This window comes from Homarus americanus, unplaced genomic scaffold (genome assembly GCF_018991925.1).
Source record: "Homarus americanus isolate GMGI-L3 unplaced genomic scaffold, GMGI_Hamer_2.0 scaffold6317, whole genome shotgun sequence".
Classification (NCBI taxonomy): domain Eukaryota; kingdom Metazoa; phylum Arthropoda; class Malacostraca; order Decapoda; family Nephropidae; genus Homarus; species Homarus americanus.
In genome coordinates this window covers 19214062-19230393 of record NW_024730668.1, presented here as the reverse complement: position 1 = coordinate 19230393, position 16332 = coordinate 19214062, and the positions used below count along the sequence as shown (strand labels likewise).

At 39.8% G+C, this 16332-nt stretch overlaps 1 protein-coding gene across 3 annotated transcripts in view; it reads right to left on the bottom strand.

Moving 5' to 3' along the window:
• Window positions 1-16332, bottom strand: part of LOC121867271 (attractin-like) — a 48786-nt gene that overhangs the window by 14053 nt on the left and 18401 nt on the right. For 2 of the 3 annotated variants that reach the window (XM_042367137.1, XM_042367139.1), the window contains exons 12-16: window positions 15461-15529; window positions 1837-2163; window positions 1468-1594; window positions 1069-1266; window positions 385-525 (exon numbers count right to left, since the gene is read on the bottom strand). In XM_042367137.1, the coding sequence (XP_042223071.1) occupies window positions 385-525; window positions 1069-1266; window positions 1468-1594; window positions 1837-2163; window positions 15461-15529 (862 nt within the window). The remainder of the gene's footprint in view (window positions 1-384; window positions 526-1068; window positions 1267-1467; window positions 1595-1836; window positions 2164-15460; window positions 15530-16332) is intronic. The other variant, XM_042367140.1, reaches the window with a different exon arrangement.

Sequence of the window (16332 nt, the reverse complement as noted above, 5' to 3'; positions counted from 1 at the left end):
TATACAGTACATATCTCTCATGAACTGGGTATCATTACTCTATTGTGTTGTTTAGTAATGGAGTAAAATTATTTAAAAGAGTTTGTTTTGTTAATGTGTGGTGTCAGGAGTGAGGTGCGTGGCATGGTATGTCAGCCTGCCATCGAGGTGAGTCATGGGTGAAATATATGTCTTAAGGGATTTATTATTTCACTGCAGTCCTGTACCACAATCACACAGTAGTTCTTGGTCCAACTGTTGAGATATATCAAAAGTCTCCTGTATTACTGACTAACTTCACCTCATCTATTGCTACACCTCTACAATTATTCACTAACAATATTTTCAGGAACAAAGAGTGAATATGAAGTATATCTCAGAGCAGTACGGTAAAACATAACTTACGTTGACAAAGGCCGCCGTTGATGGGTTTCCCAAAAAACTTTTCAATGCAGTATTGACAGTGAGATCCCGCAGTGTTGTTGGCACATGGCAAAATGCACTGGCTACCATTTTCACATTTGCTGTGACCATTGCAGTTACACACTGAAAGAACAGGTTATAGATCATAGTTTATATCCAGAATAATAGCTTATTCATACAGTAATTATCTGTGACTTATAAAGTGTTGACAGTGAGGTCTTTAACCAATACCTAAGATGACACTCTTATCATATTACTGTACTGTATTACTGTCAAGTAAAGGAATATGAAGAAAGAATTAATCAGTTCATTTAATATCTGGGAAAAAAGTGATGCTTTCCTATTAAGTGTAATGTAAAATAACCAAAAGACAACTCGGCAAATTTCCTGTCCATTTCTCTCTGCCAACCTATATATGATATTAATGTTCTTGTTAAGAATTAGGGTTAAGGTTCTAGTAGACACAAGGAGCGTAATCTTATTAAACACTTTCACATTTTTGGCAAACACAGGAAGTACGTGAAGCACCAATCTGATAAAAATGGAGAATTACAGTACATACTGGACATAAAGGCAATTCAACAAAGATTTACATAGATATTCAGTGAAGAACCAGTTTGATTTGGGACACTTGTTAGAGACAATTCAATTGATAAAGAAACTTACGTGGACATTCAGTGAAGAACCAGTTTAATTTGGGACATTTGTTCTTCTGCATAATACCGGTGACAGGATTGATGGGTCCTCTCTGTCCCCCCTCCATGCACATTCCAATGCCTGTACCACTACCATCGTCACACCACCCACATGCCACGTCTGCCTGGCACTTTTTGCACGTCTGGTGAATGCTACATCTACTTAATCCTGTAAAAAGATTTAACGTGTAAACTTCAAAACCGATCCATCATCTAATCCATTAATCCTCTCAGTTTTCTTCACATCTCTTGAGGGACCTAGTCTTAAATTTATTCATTGACCTCAGTCTCTGCCTTCCCTTAACCCTCTTACCTTCAGTTTTATCTAATTTTTTTATTTGAACATTATGAACTAAAGTTACTCTCTCACCCGGTTCCACACCAATACACCTCTTGGATTCTGTGGTCCACTCCCTGCACTGACCATATGGGAAGCTGACCAAGTAGGAGTTATTGTTGACACATCGCTGCTGGTTGAAGCACCACATACATGACCCCTACACACACAAAAAAAAAAAGAAAGAAAGAAAAAAAGTCAGACAAAAAATCCATTCCTGTATATAATTTATTGAGAAAACACAGCTCATTATCATATCACATTTTAAGGTAGTATATAATATAATACTGTATATGATGATGTATGGTTGTAATATACGGTATACTGCAAAATTTTTCTGCTAGATCAAGATATACTGTGTTCTTAAACAAAATGTATTAATTGATAAGAGATATTGTTTACCTTTGTCTCTGTACAGTTAGAACACGAAGTCCTCTGTGCACAAGTAGGTTCACACGGTCTATGAGAGTGTAGTGCGTTGCGAGTACCACCGCTCACCGGTGACTGATGGTCTGTCTGATCAATAGATGGGGTGCTGGGGATATCTTCCAGTGATAGATTGGGAGCTGTTTCACCCAGAGCTCCAGCAGTGGAAGTTCTGTTTGGCGCAACGAGACACTGATGCTCCAGCCAGTCACAGTGTTGGTGAGCGCGGCAGAGAGGACAAGTGTTGAGGGACTTACAACGAGACCGCAGATTATCCTCACAACCTTCGCCACTGGCCACACCCTGCACAGCAAATACACTTTATATTTAACACCGACAGTATAGTGTATGTTAACATCTAAGCATAAAAAAATCTAATAACAGTTAATGACATTTGTTACTTAAAACTGAGTATCAACTTAAACCTTTGACATATTTGTGGTAATTATCTTCTAAAAAATACTATTTCTTTTAAACAATAATGAACTAGTTCACTCTCCCTTCAATAATTCACCAAACATTTAAGTAACCACAACATATTCAAGTATTTTTATAATATTCCACCATCTATTCTTCAAAGCTTAATGTTATACCTATTTTCATAATGATTTAACACATTAAATAACTGTGGCACAGCTGAGTATTGTTTTTGGTCCTGTTTTTCTGTCAGTCTGTCTGTCTTTCCCTAAAATAACTCCAGAATGGGTTTCCTAAAGTTGATTAAGTGTTGCCACATAATGATAACATACAGTACAGGTATAGGGTTTTTAGGGGTTAAAGAAGACAATAACATGAAAGTCTCCAGGGATGACTACAGTAACAGCATCACTATTTCAATATTTGCCCTGCCGGGGAAATGGTTTGTGGGGATGATTTATATCTGGTCAGATGATATTTAATTATATTTTGATGCTTTAAGTAAGGTATCAACAAGATATAATGTATATTGTTTACCAGTTGGTTTAGTCACTACCAACAACCTTAGCCTGAGTGAAAATGACTGAACATTTATCTCTTCAACAATATAGTATGACAGTCCTAAGGTGATCTCTTACATAAATAAAAATTGTGTAACAGTAACACATTCAAAGTTGAAGTTCAGATAACTCAAATCTTAACATCCTGTATGCTGTGTGTAAGTCCTTCCCACAAATGTGAGGATTATGTTTTATTGGAACAGGAGCTCCAGTCTTTTTCATGCATACCAGCCTTTTGCTGCTAAGATGCAGGATAATTGCACAATTGTTGATTTCATAAGTCTTAGCATTCAGCAGCTAATGGATTCCAAACACCTTGGAAGAATGCTAGACTGCTAGTGCACTGAAATATTGTTCCAAAAATAGCAAGCATACCTTTTAGTTTACTTATTTCAATGCCGAGTCTGCAGGTGTCTGTGTTCTGTATAAACAACAACTTTCACTTAGGCTGGATATTGAACCCAAGATGTTTTACTTGTGAAGAAATGTTTCACCAGTGAGGTATGAAGTCACATTCGGTATAACTGATTAAGATCCAGGAAAAGTACCACAATTTAATATTCTGTACAGTACTGTGTCTCATCAGGGTGTGGCTGCTGAGTGGAAAGAACACTTGCCTCCTATTCTAAGGGTCACTGGTTTGATCCCCTGGCACCCAAGTCCACCCACAATTGGGATAGTGAAGACAGTCAAGTGCAATACTGGCCAAGCTGCTTCCTTGTGTACTGAAGGCTAAGTAGACAATGTGTTGTATTCACACTGGCTCTCAGGCCCATGACGCCCACTTTCACTTTCTTACTTTGTCTAGCGATGATACATATTAACTTGATGTCTCAGCAAAATAGGTGTATTCATAGAGGTTGTGTTCCACATGAATGATAACACTCACTCATACCTTTGACAATATTTTTGCATGAGTAATGTTGCTTTAAATACCATAAGAGTAGTAAAGTACTGTACTGGGGCAGTGACCACCGCAGTACTGAACACATCTGATATACTGTAGTAGTTATATAGACTGAATGATAAGGATGGAAGAGAGAGTCAGGTGTGTTCCATTGTTTGTGTTCTGTTAACTGCTTGCAATAATTATTATCATAATTTCTGTAAAGAAATTTATAGAAAACTAGAAAACAGAATAAATCTTTAACATTTCAATAGATTCACAATGCAAAGCCACTGTTATATTTACTGATATACAAAGCAATAATTACAATCCAATTTTCATATTAATATTCTAGAGACAAAGTAGAGCTAAGGACACACGATGCCTGAAGCAAAGCAAAACATTAAATATTAAACAAAATAAAAACATGCTCCTGCACTGCCAAATTGTGTAGCAACATACTGCACAAATTCCATCCACAATTTTCTTAAAACCACAACCATTAAAACTAACATGCACTACTACAAAACAACTACCTATATCTGCCTGTTAACATTTTTCACACTAACACATAACTCTTCTCTATCATATTTTTGTATGTGCTATGGCCAATTTTCCTTTATCTTGACTCAAATAGATGTCAAAGTCAACATACTGTTTTCTTGATAAATTTTCCCACATTCAAACAAGGGTCATGCAGCCATAATTTTCCCTGAGCAGGGCAGCAAGTGACCATCTCAACACCTTCCAGTTTAAAAAGTCAATTCCACTGTCCATCATATGCTGAGGAATTCTTTGTGGTACTTTGACTATATGACAAGTGAACCATTTGCTAACTGCTTACAGGTACAGAACTTTATATTACAAGATGAGAATATGAGGAGAGGAGAAATAATACAGCAAGAATGACTAGAAGGAAGGATTCACCATAAATACCAGGAATTATTCTTGGAAACACAGTACTGTAAATGATGAGAAATATCACTAACCTCAAGCAGAAATTTATTTTTTACTATAAACTGTATTTCCTTTAAATCTTTCCCATCGATGGTCGCACTTTATAAATCCATTCTGGCTACCATCAGATGATTTTATTTAGCTTAGGGGAACCCCCAGGAGCCAAATGGTTAAGAGATTCTCACTTCTGTAAATTAGTTGCCACGATACATATACATACTGTACAATAGATGATCATTGAGGCATTTCCCGGGATATTTAATAAAAAGAAGCAAAACTAGAGGCATGAAGCATGAGGTTTGATTTTGTTGGTGAAGGGAAGAGACGAGTGATCTGAAAGCCTGACACGGCCATGTACAAGTTGCAGGCTAAAATAATGTACTGTCCTAAAAGACTTGTGTAAACTAATTACTGAGCTCCTCACCCGGTGAACCAATAATTCACACTGCACCTTTCCCCAATATAACATAGAAGACAGAAAAATACTCCATATTAAATGACGATAACTCAAACACCTTGTTCTGTACCCGTCCCCCAGGAGTGGTGGACGTGACCAAGGGAGATGCGGTCAAGACCAGTTGTGTTCCTAGTGTACATTGTCCCGTGAACCTTCTTACATAAACAATTTCCAAACAATAAAGGAATAGTGTTACTGTATTACCCCTCCAAGAGAGAAAGCCCACTGCACACATTATAGTGTTCAGTAATCCAAGAATTTCATATAATATTGCCACTAATTTAGTGTGTGTTGGATCAAAGGCTACATAAAACCTGACACAACTAGAAATATCCAGGCACAATTATTAACTTGCATATATAGTACAGGATATGTAGTATCATAAGTGATGGGAAAACAAACACAAACAACTAGCGACTGAGGGGCTGGAGATGGTCATTAGCCAAAGTGTTCAATGAGGAAATAGTTCATATAACAAAGATATACACACCGACAGACAGGCATACACACACCGACAGACAGGCATACACACCAACATACAGGCATACACACACTGACAGGCAGGCAGGCACGCACGCACATACACCAACAGACAGGCACACACACACACACACACACACACCTACAGTAGGTGTTAATGTACCTGAGGATGTGGAAGCTTTGTGGGTTCAGGTCACTCCCACCCCCTTGCCTCCCTCATTGTTTGTGTTTGTTATCACCCCCCGCGCGCACCAACCGTCAATGTACTGGTTACTCATATAATAGACACTGCCAACTCCCTGAGATCCAGATTTCCATGTGCTAAACTAGTAATATGTGGTGACTTTAATTAGTTAAACATCAGTAACATCACCCAACACCTCCGCCTTGCACAAATAGTTGACTTTCCAACACATGGGAATGCCACCCTGGACCTCATCATGACTGATCTCGGCAACTACTACCTTACCCCCAGCCGCTGTCTCCCATGGGGCGCAGCCCCCACCTGTCTGTACTGTGGTCACCTACACCTACCACCTCACGACCGCCAGTTGTCACCAGGACTTACCGACCTACCCCTGACTCTGCCATGCGCCGTTTCGGACAATGGGTGACCCGGTATCCCTGAACTGAAGTGATCACGGTAGACGATGTGCAACAAGTGGGATAATTACCTGGACACTATCACCAAAGCCTACCACCACTTCTTTCCAGCCAAGACACTGAGGATCCACCCCGATTATGTCCCGTGGATTAGAACCCGTATCAAAAGACTAATTGAGCAGCGCAACACGGCATACTACACCAACAAACGCCTGTACAAAAGTCTATGTAACCTCATCAGGGAAACAAAGTCAGTCAAGAAGTATTATTATCCCAGGAAAGTACACGGCCTCAAGGAGGTCAGCATCGGTCAGTGGTACTCTTAAGGTATAAGATCTCTGAGGTCTTAACCATCAGACTCCCACACTTCCTTTCATCTCTCATTTACCTAGTGATGAGGCAGCGAAGATAATTAATAACCACTTTGCTACCATATGTCATACCCTACCCAGTCTTGACCTCTCTCTCCTTCCGGCTTACTTACCTTCCCCCTCCCAGTGTTGAACCATTTGAGATAGCTAACAAACTCCTGAAATTTAAATCCAAATGCTCCACAACCCCAATTGACCTCCCAATCAAAATATACAAGGAGTTTGCAGTCGAACTTGCCACCCCCGTTCTATTATCAATGCATCCCTCAGACAAAGTAAATGCCCTAATGAATGGAAAATCGCATTTGTAACCCCTATCCCCAAGGTCCCCACCCCACAGTCCCCTATCGACCTTAGGCCAGTTGCCATTACCCCCATACCTAGTTTACTCTGTGAAGACTTTGTTTTTGAGTGGGCATTTGCTCGTATTTATCAGTCAATTGATCCACAACACTTTGGCAATATGAGGACCTCCTCTACATCACACAGCTTAGTTAGTTTCCTGGATTTCCTGCACAAAAACCTACAGAAACGTAAGACATCACTGGCCGTTGCCCTTATTGACTTCAGGAAGGCTTTTGACCTTGATCACTGCACTGTTATCAACAAGGCCATTACACTTGGGCTGCCCACCAACCTGGTCTCATGGCTCACCGATTTCTTGAGTAAGCGTCATCAGGCAATCAGGTACCAGGGTTCTGTCTCCACATTTCAACACCTCACCTGCAGTGTTCCCCAGGGAACCAAGATGGGACCACTGTGCTTCCTAATCCTGATCAACGACGCTCTGTCGGACACTCCTCACAGGTGGAAGTACGTGGATGACTGCACTGTGGGGGCTACAGTGGACAACACCTCACCGGACTACTCATCGCTACAAGGCACCTTGGACAGGCTACAGGCATGGACTACGGAGAACAAGGTAACCATCAACCACACCAAAATCGTAATCATGCACATCAATACCGCCACCACTCCAGTGCAAGCTCCAACAGTCACAGTGGGTGCCCATCCTCTCCAGTTAGTGCAGTCTGCCAAACTCCTGGCATTACCATAGACCACAAACTGGACTGGAAGGCCCATGTAAACAACACAATCAAGGCAGCCTCGTACTGACTCCACATGCTACGACGACTCAGGTCACTTAGGGCACCCACACCAGAGCTGAGGACTATCTACAACACCTTTTTTTCTCCCCCAAATTAACGTATGCATCACCAGCCTGGTCGTCTTCTCTCAACTCTACCTAACAACATCAGCTAGACAAGGTACAGAAAAGGGCCTGCAGAATCATGCTCGACGCAGACTACTCCGGCTACAACAACACACTCTCCACCCTGGAAATGCCATCCCTCAGTGACCTCCACCACCAAGCACTAGCAAGGTTTGGCAGTGGACTACTGTACCATCCTCGTCATCGCCACCTCCTGCCATCAGCAGTCCCCCGCCCACTTCGCAGAGTCCGCCACTACTTCAAAATTCAGCCCATAAGAGCCCACACTGATAGATATAAGAATAGCACCATCCCATCTATTTAAATAATAAACAACTCCTGATTTATGTACTGTACAGCCCTGTAAATGTATTGAACGCATATCATTATGTCTAAATCACATGTATATTTTGAGCCACCGGCTGCAACTCTATTAATAAACCATTTATTATTATTATTATTATTACACACATACACCGACAGACAAGCACACACCGGCAGACAGGCGCACACACACACACACCAGTAGCTGAAAGTATGTTTTGAATCAACTTCTTGTTTCCAAGATCCCAGAACTATTTAGACAAAGAGACCTGACTAATGGTGAAGAGACAGTCACATCACCATGACCTTACATCTCCAATGAGAAATAAAGTGATTATATAAATCAACTAAAAAAGGCATTTTTTATAAAAACCTGTTTTTGTGATATAACCCAGAATGTGACGCTTAGCTTTTAACCTAGGTATGTTAATGCCTAGCAATAACTCGCCAGGCCAACATAAAGGCAATTAAAACATCTAATAATTACTTAATAAGTAATATAAGGAGGACACGTCGCTACCTGGCATTTAATTGCAATTGTCGAAACCCCCCTTTCATCCCCCATCACACGCACTGCCACCGTCATCTCTTGCCTTGGAGCAAGCAGTAAACAAAAGTCAACTCTCGAGGGGTGGAGATGGGTGGGTTATCGGCGTCGCATTTTGGGTTATATCACAAAAACTGGTTTTAAGAAAAAAACGGCTTTTTGTTCAACCTCAGAATGCGACACTTAGCTTTGAATACCCGAGCAGGAAGTAGAGAGAGAGGTGACTTTGCATACAAGGCTCCGCTAACTTAGGTCCAGATTATGATTATAAACCGTGTAGAATATTTCCAAAATTAGGAACATTTACCGGAAGGTAAAATGTTAATTTACATATCTCAATTAGGATACTCACTTTCTTATGGTGATGAAGAAGCTGTCTTTGAAAGTTTTTGAAGATCTCCAAAAGCTCATTTCCTTGACCTGACTGAGGCTCATATGCCGCAGAAAGGCCACAGACCCTGCGTATTTCCTAGTGTCATGTGCCAAAAATTTCTTGCCAGGGTCTGCTTGACTCACTAATTGAGATAAAGATTTTATCATTTGACTAGAAGACAATTTCTTACCATCCCTTGATGAGAAAACATTGGGGCCTCAATTAGGGAATCTGGATAACCATTCCTGAAGATTTTTAACTGGGCACAATATATGAGGAACCCTTGTCTCATCCATTAGGCGTTTTATCCTAATAGGTTGAGCTTGGAAATCTTCCCTTTCATTTTTTCTTAGGATCTCCGTAGGAAAAAGGGTAACATCCTACTCAGAAAATACCAATAATGATGGATTATTGGAAATTGAAATCAGTTCACTTATTCTCATACCTGTTGCTATTGCTAGAAGGAAGGCTGCCTTCTGGAGCAATTTATCCCTGTTCAGATTTATATTGTAATAAGGCCCCATAAAAAATTTAGTAACTTTTTCCAGAGACCAAGGTGGGATTCTCTTAGGCCGAGGGGGTCTTTGAATGAAAAAGGACGATCTTAGCATTTAATAAATCCTTGGGTTCAAAGTAATATTAAAACCCCAAGCCAGAGGGTCAACCAATGCTGATTTATAAGATGCAATTGTCGATCCTTGAAGGCCTTAACTCTGAACAGAAATTCTAAAAATTCTAACACAACTGTTTCCGACAATGATTCTTGAGCTAATTTGATGAATTGTTGAAAAAGATTTCAAGCTTTCTCATATTGCATAGAAGTTTGAGGTCTATGACCTGCTAATACTTAATTAGCTATATTGGGATTACCCAACAACCTATTTAAACTCCTTTTGAGAAACTCCAAGCGTGAAGTGCCAAGGATATCTCGAACTGAGAATGTAGTACCTGGTATAGACATCCTTGTTGCAATTGCAGCGGATTCGGGCACCAGTCCAACAGATCCAGGTACCAAGGTTGTATGATCCAATATGGTGCAATTAAGAGGACCTTGTCTTGGAAGGATCTGAGTTTGTGAACCACTTTGGGCAATATTTTCACAGGTGGGAACAGATAGATTGAATTCCAAAGGTTCCAATCCAAGAGTAGAGCATTTTCTAAAAGATTCGACCTCTCCAGAGATGCATAAAGTTGCATCTTGTGATTTTTTAGGGAGGCAAACAGATCTATCTGTGGAGTTCCAAACTTCTTCACTAGACTCTTGAACTCTGATACCTTTAGGGTCTATTCTGTTTCTGTCGATACTGGCCAGAGACGGGACAGCGCATCTGCCCAATTGTTTTGTACTCCCGGTATATAAGTTGCTTTGAGGTAAAGTGTTTGTGTTGCACAAACACTGAAGATCTTTTCTGACAGTTGTAGAAGGGGCCAAGACCTGGTTGAGCCTTGGTGATTGAGACAAAACACTGCACTTCTGTTGTCCATGGCAAACAGGATCGCCATATTCTGTAAATTTGGGTTTGCCGACAAAAAGAATAGGACCGCTGCTAATTCTTTTACATTTATGTGTTTGTCCCAAAGGAAGTTGCTCCACTTCCCTTGACTGAATTCCCCTATTGAGGAATGGTATCCCCATCCTATTTCGGACGCATCCGTACAAACGACCAGAACTGTTTGAGGCGGAACCCAGGGAGAGGGACCGATTAGATTGTCCAACTTTGTCCACCATAACAGATGATTCTTTATCTGAATAGGGAGAGAAGAAGCAATATTTCTGCTTCTGTGAAGCAACTTCGAGCCCAGATGAGATAGTTGCCTTTTCCTTAACTTTCCCAATGGAACCACTTTTGTGGCAAAATTCCACAGACCCATAAGTTTTTCCCAATCGTGCCAAGAAACCTTGTGCTTTACACAAAAGGCTTCTACTTTGGTTTATCACATTTGTTACTTTTGCTTCTGGTAGACTGACTGACTGCTGATTTGTATCCCACTGGAGACCTAACCAATCCAACTTTTGACATGGTATTCAATTTGATTTGACCTGGTTTATCTTTAATCCCAGGTTTTGAAATAGCACTAGTGTACGTTGGGTCGCTCTTAGACAATCTTCGAAAGAGTTTCTCACTATCAGCCAATTGTCTAGATAAGCAAAGGTTTTTATGCCCTCCCTTGCAAGGATCTTTCTGGGAATGTTCGCCAGTTTTGTAAAGACTTTTGGCGCAATCGTCAGGCAGAAGGGCATCACTGTGAATTGATAACTTACATCCCCCACTTTGAACACTAGAAACTTTCTGTACCTGGGGGCAACAGGAACATGATAATAGGCATCTTTGAGATCCAAGCATTGGGCGGAAGTAGATGCCTCAGATGATCATAAGTGAGCATCTTGAAACTTTTTTTTTTTTGGTAATAAATTTGTTCAGGACTGAAAGATCCAAAATCCATCCTAATTTGTCGCTGCCTTTCTTGAGGACTGGAAATAGGCGAGACATGAAACATTTCTCTGACTGTAACAGTTCTGACACCTCTGTTTAATAGTTGAATTACAAATTCTGTAAGTAAGGGGGTTGGTTTTTGACCCTTTTTTGGAAACGTTAGGGGAGGGCGCCTCAAACAAGTCCATGTGAGGCCCCCTTTGATTGTCTTGTAAGCCTATATGGAAGAAGTCCATCTGTTTTCCCAACCCCCTAGACGACCCAGCTGTCTGGCTTCATTGGAAGGGAGTGGATGCTGATGTGGTGGAATAAGGTCTCCTTCCGCTTCTGAACAAACGGTAACCCCTACTACGTCTTTGATTATTTCCTCCTCTAAGGTTTTCTCTAAGTTGATAACTGAACCGAGCAGCTGGTTCTGTTCCCCTGTAAAACCTTCCTCTTTTAGATTTCCAAAAGGTCTGAGGACTCCTGGGAACAGTAATATTAATTGCTTGCTCAACAGCTGATCTATATTTAACCAATGAATGTTCATCAAACAAAGCAGGAGAAAGAGGGGAAGAACGTAGCAATAAATAAGCACTACCACTTGAAGCATTATTTGTGGCTTGCTTCCTTAGCTGGACTTTAGTGTTAGGGCTTTCAACAACATATCAAAAATGAGTTGAACAGGGAATATGGGGTCCCTTGTAAAGCAGCAGCAAAACATTTGTCCACTTCTGAATTTTCTTCATAGTCCAGCACAAACTTAGTTAATAACTGACACATCATAATTGCAAACCAAATATCTGCTGCCAATTTCTTAATTTTAAATTTTTTAAGCAGCAGTGCAGGGGCAACTGGTTTCAAATTATTATTTTTTTTATAACTTATATCAGCATATTTTGGAGCCGACAAATACTGGGAAAGTTCATACAAGGAACTTGTTTTGTCATTAAATTGGAACTTCAAAAAAAAAATACTAAACTTGTGAGCATTCCTGTCTGTGGGAATGAATGTTAAGTCTTTCAATACATTAGCCCAGACTTTGTCTACAGTATTTCAGAGATCATCTTTGGGCAAATATCAGGCCAAAAAGTGTAGTATCACCTTCCAAAAACAATGAATGATGACCCACAGTTGCTTGTCCTTCCTGTCTCTTTGTAAATGCTGAGATATCAGGAAGTTTTGAAACATTTTTGTAAAATACCTTGAATAAGGAATCCACAGACTCAGATGTAGTAGAAAACAAAGTAGACTTAGATCTTACCAATGTCATCCAAGGCCTGTTGGGATCATCCTTACACTCAATGTTATCCATCAGTTGCATGGCAGTTGACAGCAGCCTGTTTCCACTCATAGAAACCAACACTTTTGCCCCAGGTGGAAGTGGTTGCCAAAATGTGGATAGGATGAAGTGTCTCAACAAGTTCTCCCTGCTCAAGAGACTGAATACTATGATTAGAACCAGCCTCATCGTCCTGATCCTGGAATCCACTGAAATCAGACTGAGCAGATAGAGGTTTGTGTAGACTTCCTACTGCCCCACTGTCTGGAAGGTCCAATAACTTATTTTTTATTTATTTTTTTTTCATTTTTTTTTAGAAGAAGCAGGCTTGTCTAAGTGGGGATTAAGTCTCTTACCTAACACCCATAATCCTAAACTTTCTGCCAACTTGGGATCTTTCCATTGTTTTACGTTTAAAAATTTACTCTTCAAGGCCTTATTCCACCTATTTTTAATTTGGATCTGCAATTATTCTTTCTTATCACCTGTAGCTTGATGAAATTGAAATATTTGATCATAACAAACTGCACAATCCATTTGTGAAAATAGGTTATTTGAGACACAGTTGCCATGACTTATGCAAGCCACATGAGGATCTATCTTAGTAATCCAAGTGGCTCTACATTTTTTATAATTACATGTAGTATGGCCCCCTTGGGTCTTAGGTGAAACTACTACTACTGAATTAAATTTCTTGTATGTAGTGCCTGAGCTGAACTTTCTAGTCCTTGTAGCTCATCACTCAATACTATCTCCTCAGGGACAGTTCCATAGTCTCCTCCATCATCCATAGGCCCAGACTCCTGTCCTTCATCCTCCAGTTGCACATCGCTCATCTGAACTAGGAGGATACCATGAGTCACATTATAAAAATATAAGGGAAAAAACATTTTCTCCCAAACTTAATCAATATGACTCAAAATTGTCATATTATTAGTAAGTTAATTCATTAAGATCTCTTATTGTTATATAAGTCACTCATTTGACAATTATAAACAATTAACTCACTTTGTCGTATCTCTCTCCCGACTCTTATCTCAAGTATACCTTAGCTCAATGAAATTTTTTTCTCTTTCATAAAATAATTTCATTTAGAACATTTTATTTAGAGGGGTCATCAAGATCTCTATTTGTTGCCAATCAGGGGGACAGACATTATCTCCCAAATAATAACTTAAGCGAGAATCTCTACGTGCGCACTATCACCCGGCAGGGTTGACAGTGCTGAGTCGCTAACATAGCGCTCTATTGGCAACAGCGTTCACTATTACTCTAGCAATACTTATTGGGTTGAGAATTCCACCCTGAATTGTTCTCATATAACCCATATAAGGATGTAAAGTTCATTTCAACATAACTCTAGATTGCTAGGAAAACCAGGTCAACATTCCGGAAGGAACGCTAAGTCTAGCAGCCTCGCTAAAGTTCGCCTGGAAAGACTGAACCAGCTACTGAGGACATCAATAAAATAAAGTTACGAAGAGAAAAACTCAACTCTGGCCTTTATGCTGAGAGCAATTAGAAAACCGAGGGAGGAAGCCCAAAGGTTTTTTGTGAACGAACATAAGAATAGGAAGAGACAGTCATGACATTCATACTAGCACGTGTATAATTGGGACAAAGAAAACCGTAAACAGTATACATATATATGTATATATAAATAGATATATTCACATATTCTCTTTCAGCGACATTCACTGAGTGACTTAAAGGCAAGGGATAGTCACAACGAACTAAACGACTTCACAAAGAAGACATGTTGTATTCGCCATTATGCTGACCAGAGATGGTATAAGAAATTGTCCCAAATACAATAATTGAGAGATATAACAATATAACAGTCACTCTACTTCATCACTGTGCTAATAAGTACAAATACCGTATATAAAATCCTCGTGGAGCTTAGTATTTCAGCAATTACAACACGAATTCGTGGAGCTCTCCTTCGTGTGTATTTACAGCTGAATCGCCAGGCAAGAGATGACGGTGGCGGTCCGTGCGATGGTGAGTGAAAGGGGGGTTTCGACAATTGCAATTAAATACCAGGTAGCGACGTGTCCTCCTAATATTACTTATTAAGTAATTATTAGATGTTATAATTGCCTGTATGTTGGCCTGGCAAGCTATTGCTAGGCATTAACATACCTAAGTTAAAAGCTGAGCGTCGCATTCTGAGGTTGAACAAAAATAAATATACAGGTACTCCTCGACTTACGACAACCCAGACATATGACCGCCGTGGTCGTATAAAATATTTTTCAAATTACGTATTTTCGAGTCATGACATTAGTGATCGCGTTGTTTACTGACAAAATTTTCACTTGTAATTCCCTTTAAAATGGCTGGCAAGCGTAAAAGTGAGAGTTCTCGTGGTGCTGAGAAGAAAAGGGGACACCCATTTTAGATTTTCGATGTACCTGCATTATTTTCGCCTTTTCGTCTCACGACCTGGTCGTCGGGACGGAACCCCGTCGTAAGTCAAGGAGAGACTATTCTACAACAAAAGCAACATGAGGTACAGTACAATAAGCATGGGATGCAATATTCTGAATATAATGGAAAGGATTAAATAACTGAAAATAAAGTAAGTGTTTTAGTAAGAAACTGAAAAAAGGCTTGGAACTGATATTAATCGACGGTTGGAGAGCCGGGTCATGCAAATGAGGGAACAACCATAAATAAAGAGTAGGGAGAGCAGCCGACACCAACATACCACCACCTTAGTAGGCCTGGGGACCTCTTTATTTATGAGACCATTACTCAAACTCATCACACCATGAGGCTGTCAGAAACAAGACAAACAGTTACTGCTCCACATCTGGGGACAAAGCTTAGAAAACACTCATAGATTACTTTACTATCAACAGGGGCTTCCCATTCCTTCTTTTTTTTATTTCAGCAGAAAAAGTCTACAACAATTCTTTTACCATAAAAAGTGAAGGAAGCCCCTGTTAACAGAATACAAAAAATAATATCATGAACCATCATTTATCTTTCACTTTAACTAATAACAAATTAATTTATATGCTAATGTGACATGCATCTTGCAACTCCAAGATTGACAAGATAGTTCCTATCATACTAATTCACTGGTATCATCAGCAACAAAAAGACCTTTAAGTATATTATTAACAAATCAAAAGGTGATGTTCACAGGTACAGGAAGCACATCAACACTTTCATATTCTCAAGCAACATGAGAAAAGAAATAAGGCAGCCAAACTTAATTAACATTTACATGATTTCACAGAAACTCAATCTTTCCCTTTAAAAGGTTGCTGCTAAAAATTAACCGAGTGAAAAGAGCCAAAATACGTAGCGAGTAATAATAATAATAATTCGTTCTCCACATCAACGACTGAGCGAGTGCTGTTATTGCCTCTACGTCAGAGAGACACGTTCTTCCATCAGCCATCACATTGAGCATATGGCATCAACTCCTAGGACTCTCCACTGGTAGTCCTTAAACATCAAGTTACATACAGAACTCAAACAGCAATTTAGTTAATGATGTTACCGAACAAGAATCTTCACTCTCCTTTTTTACACTCTTGGCCTTTCCGATAAATCCTATTTCTCATCAAT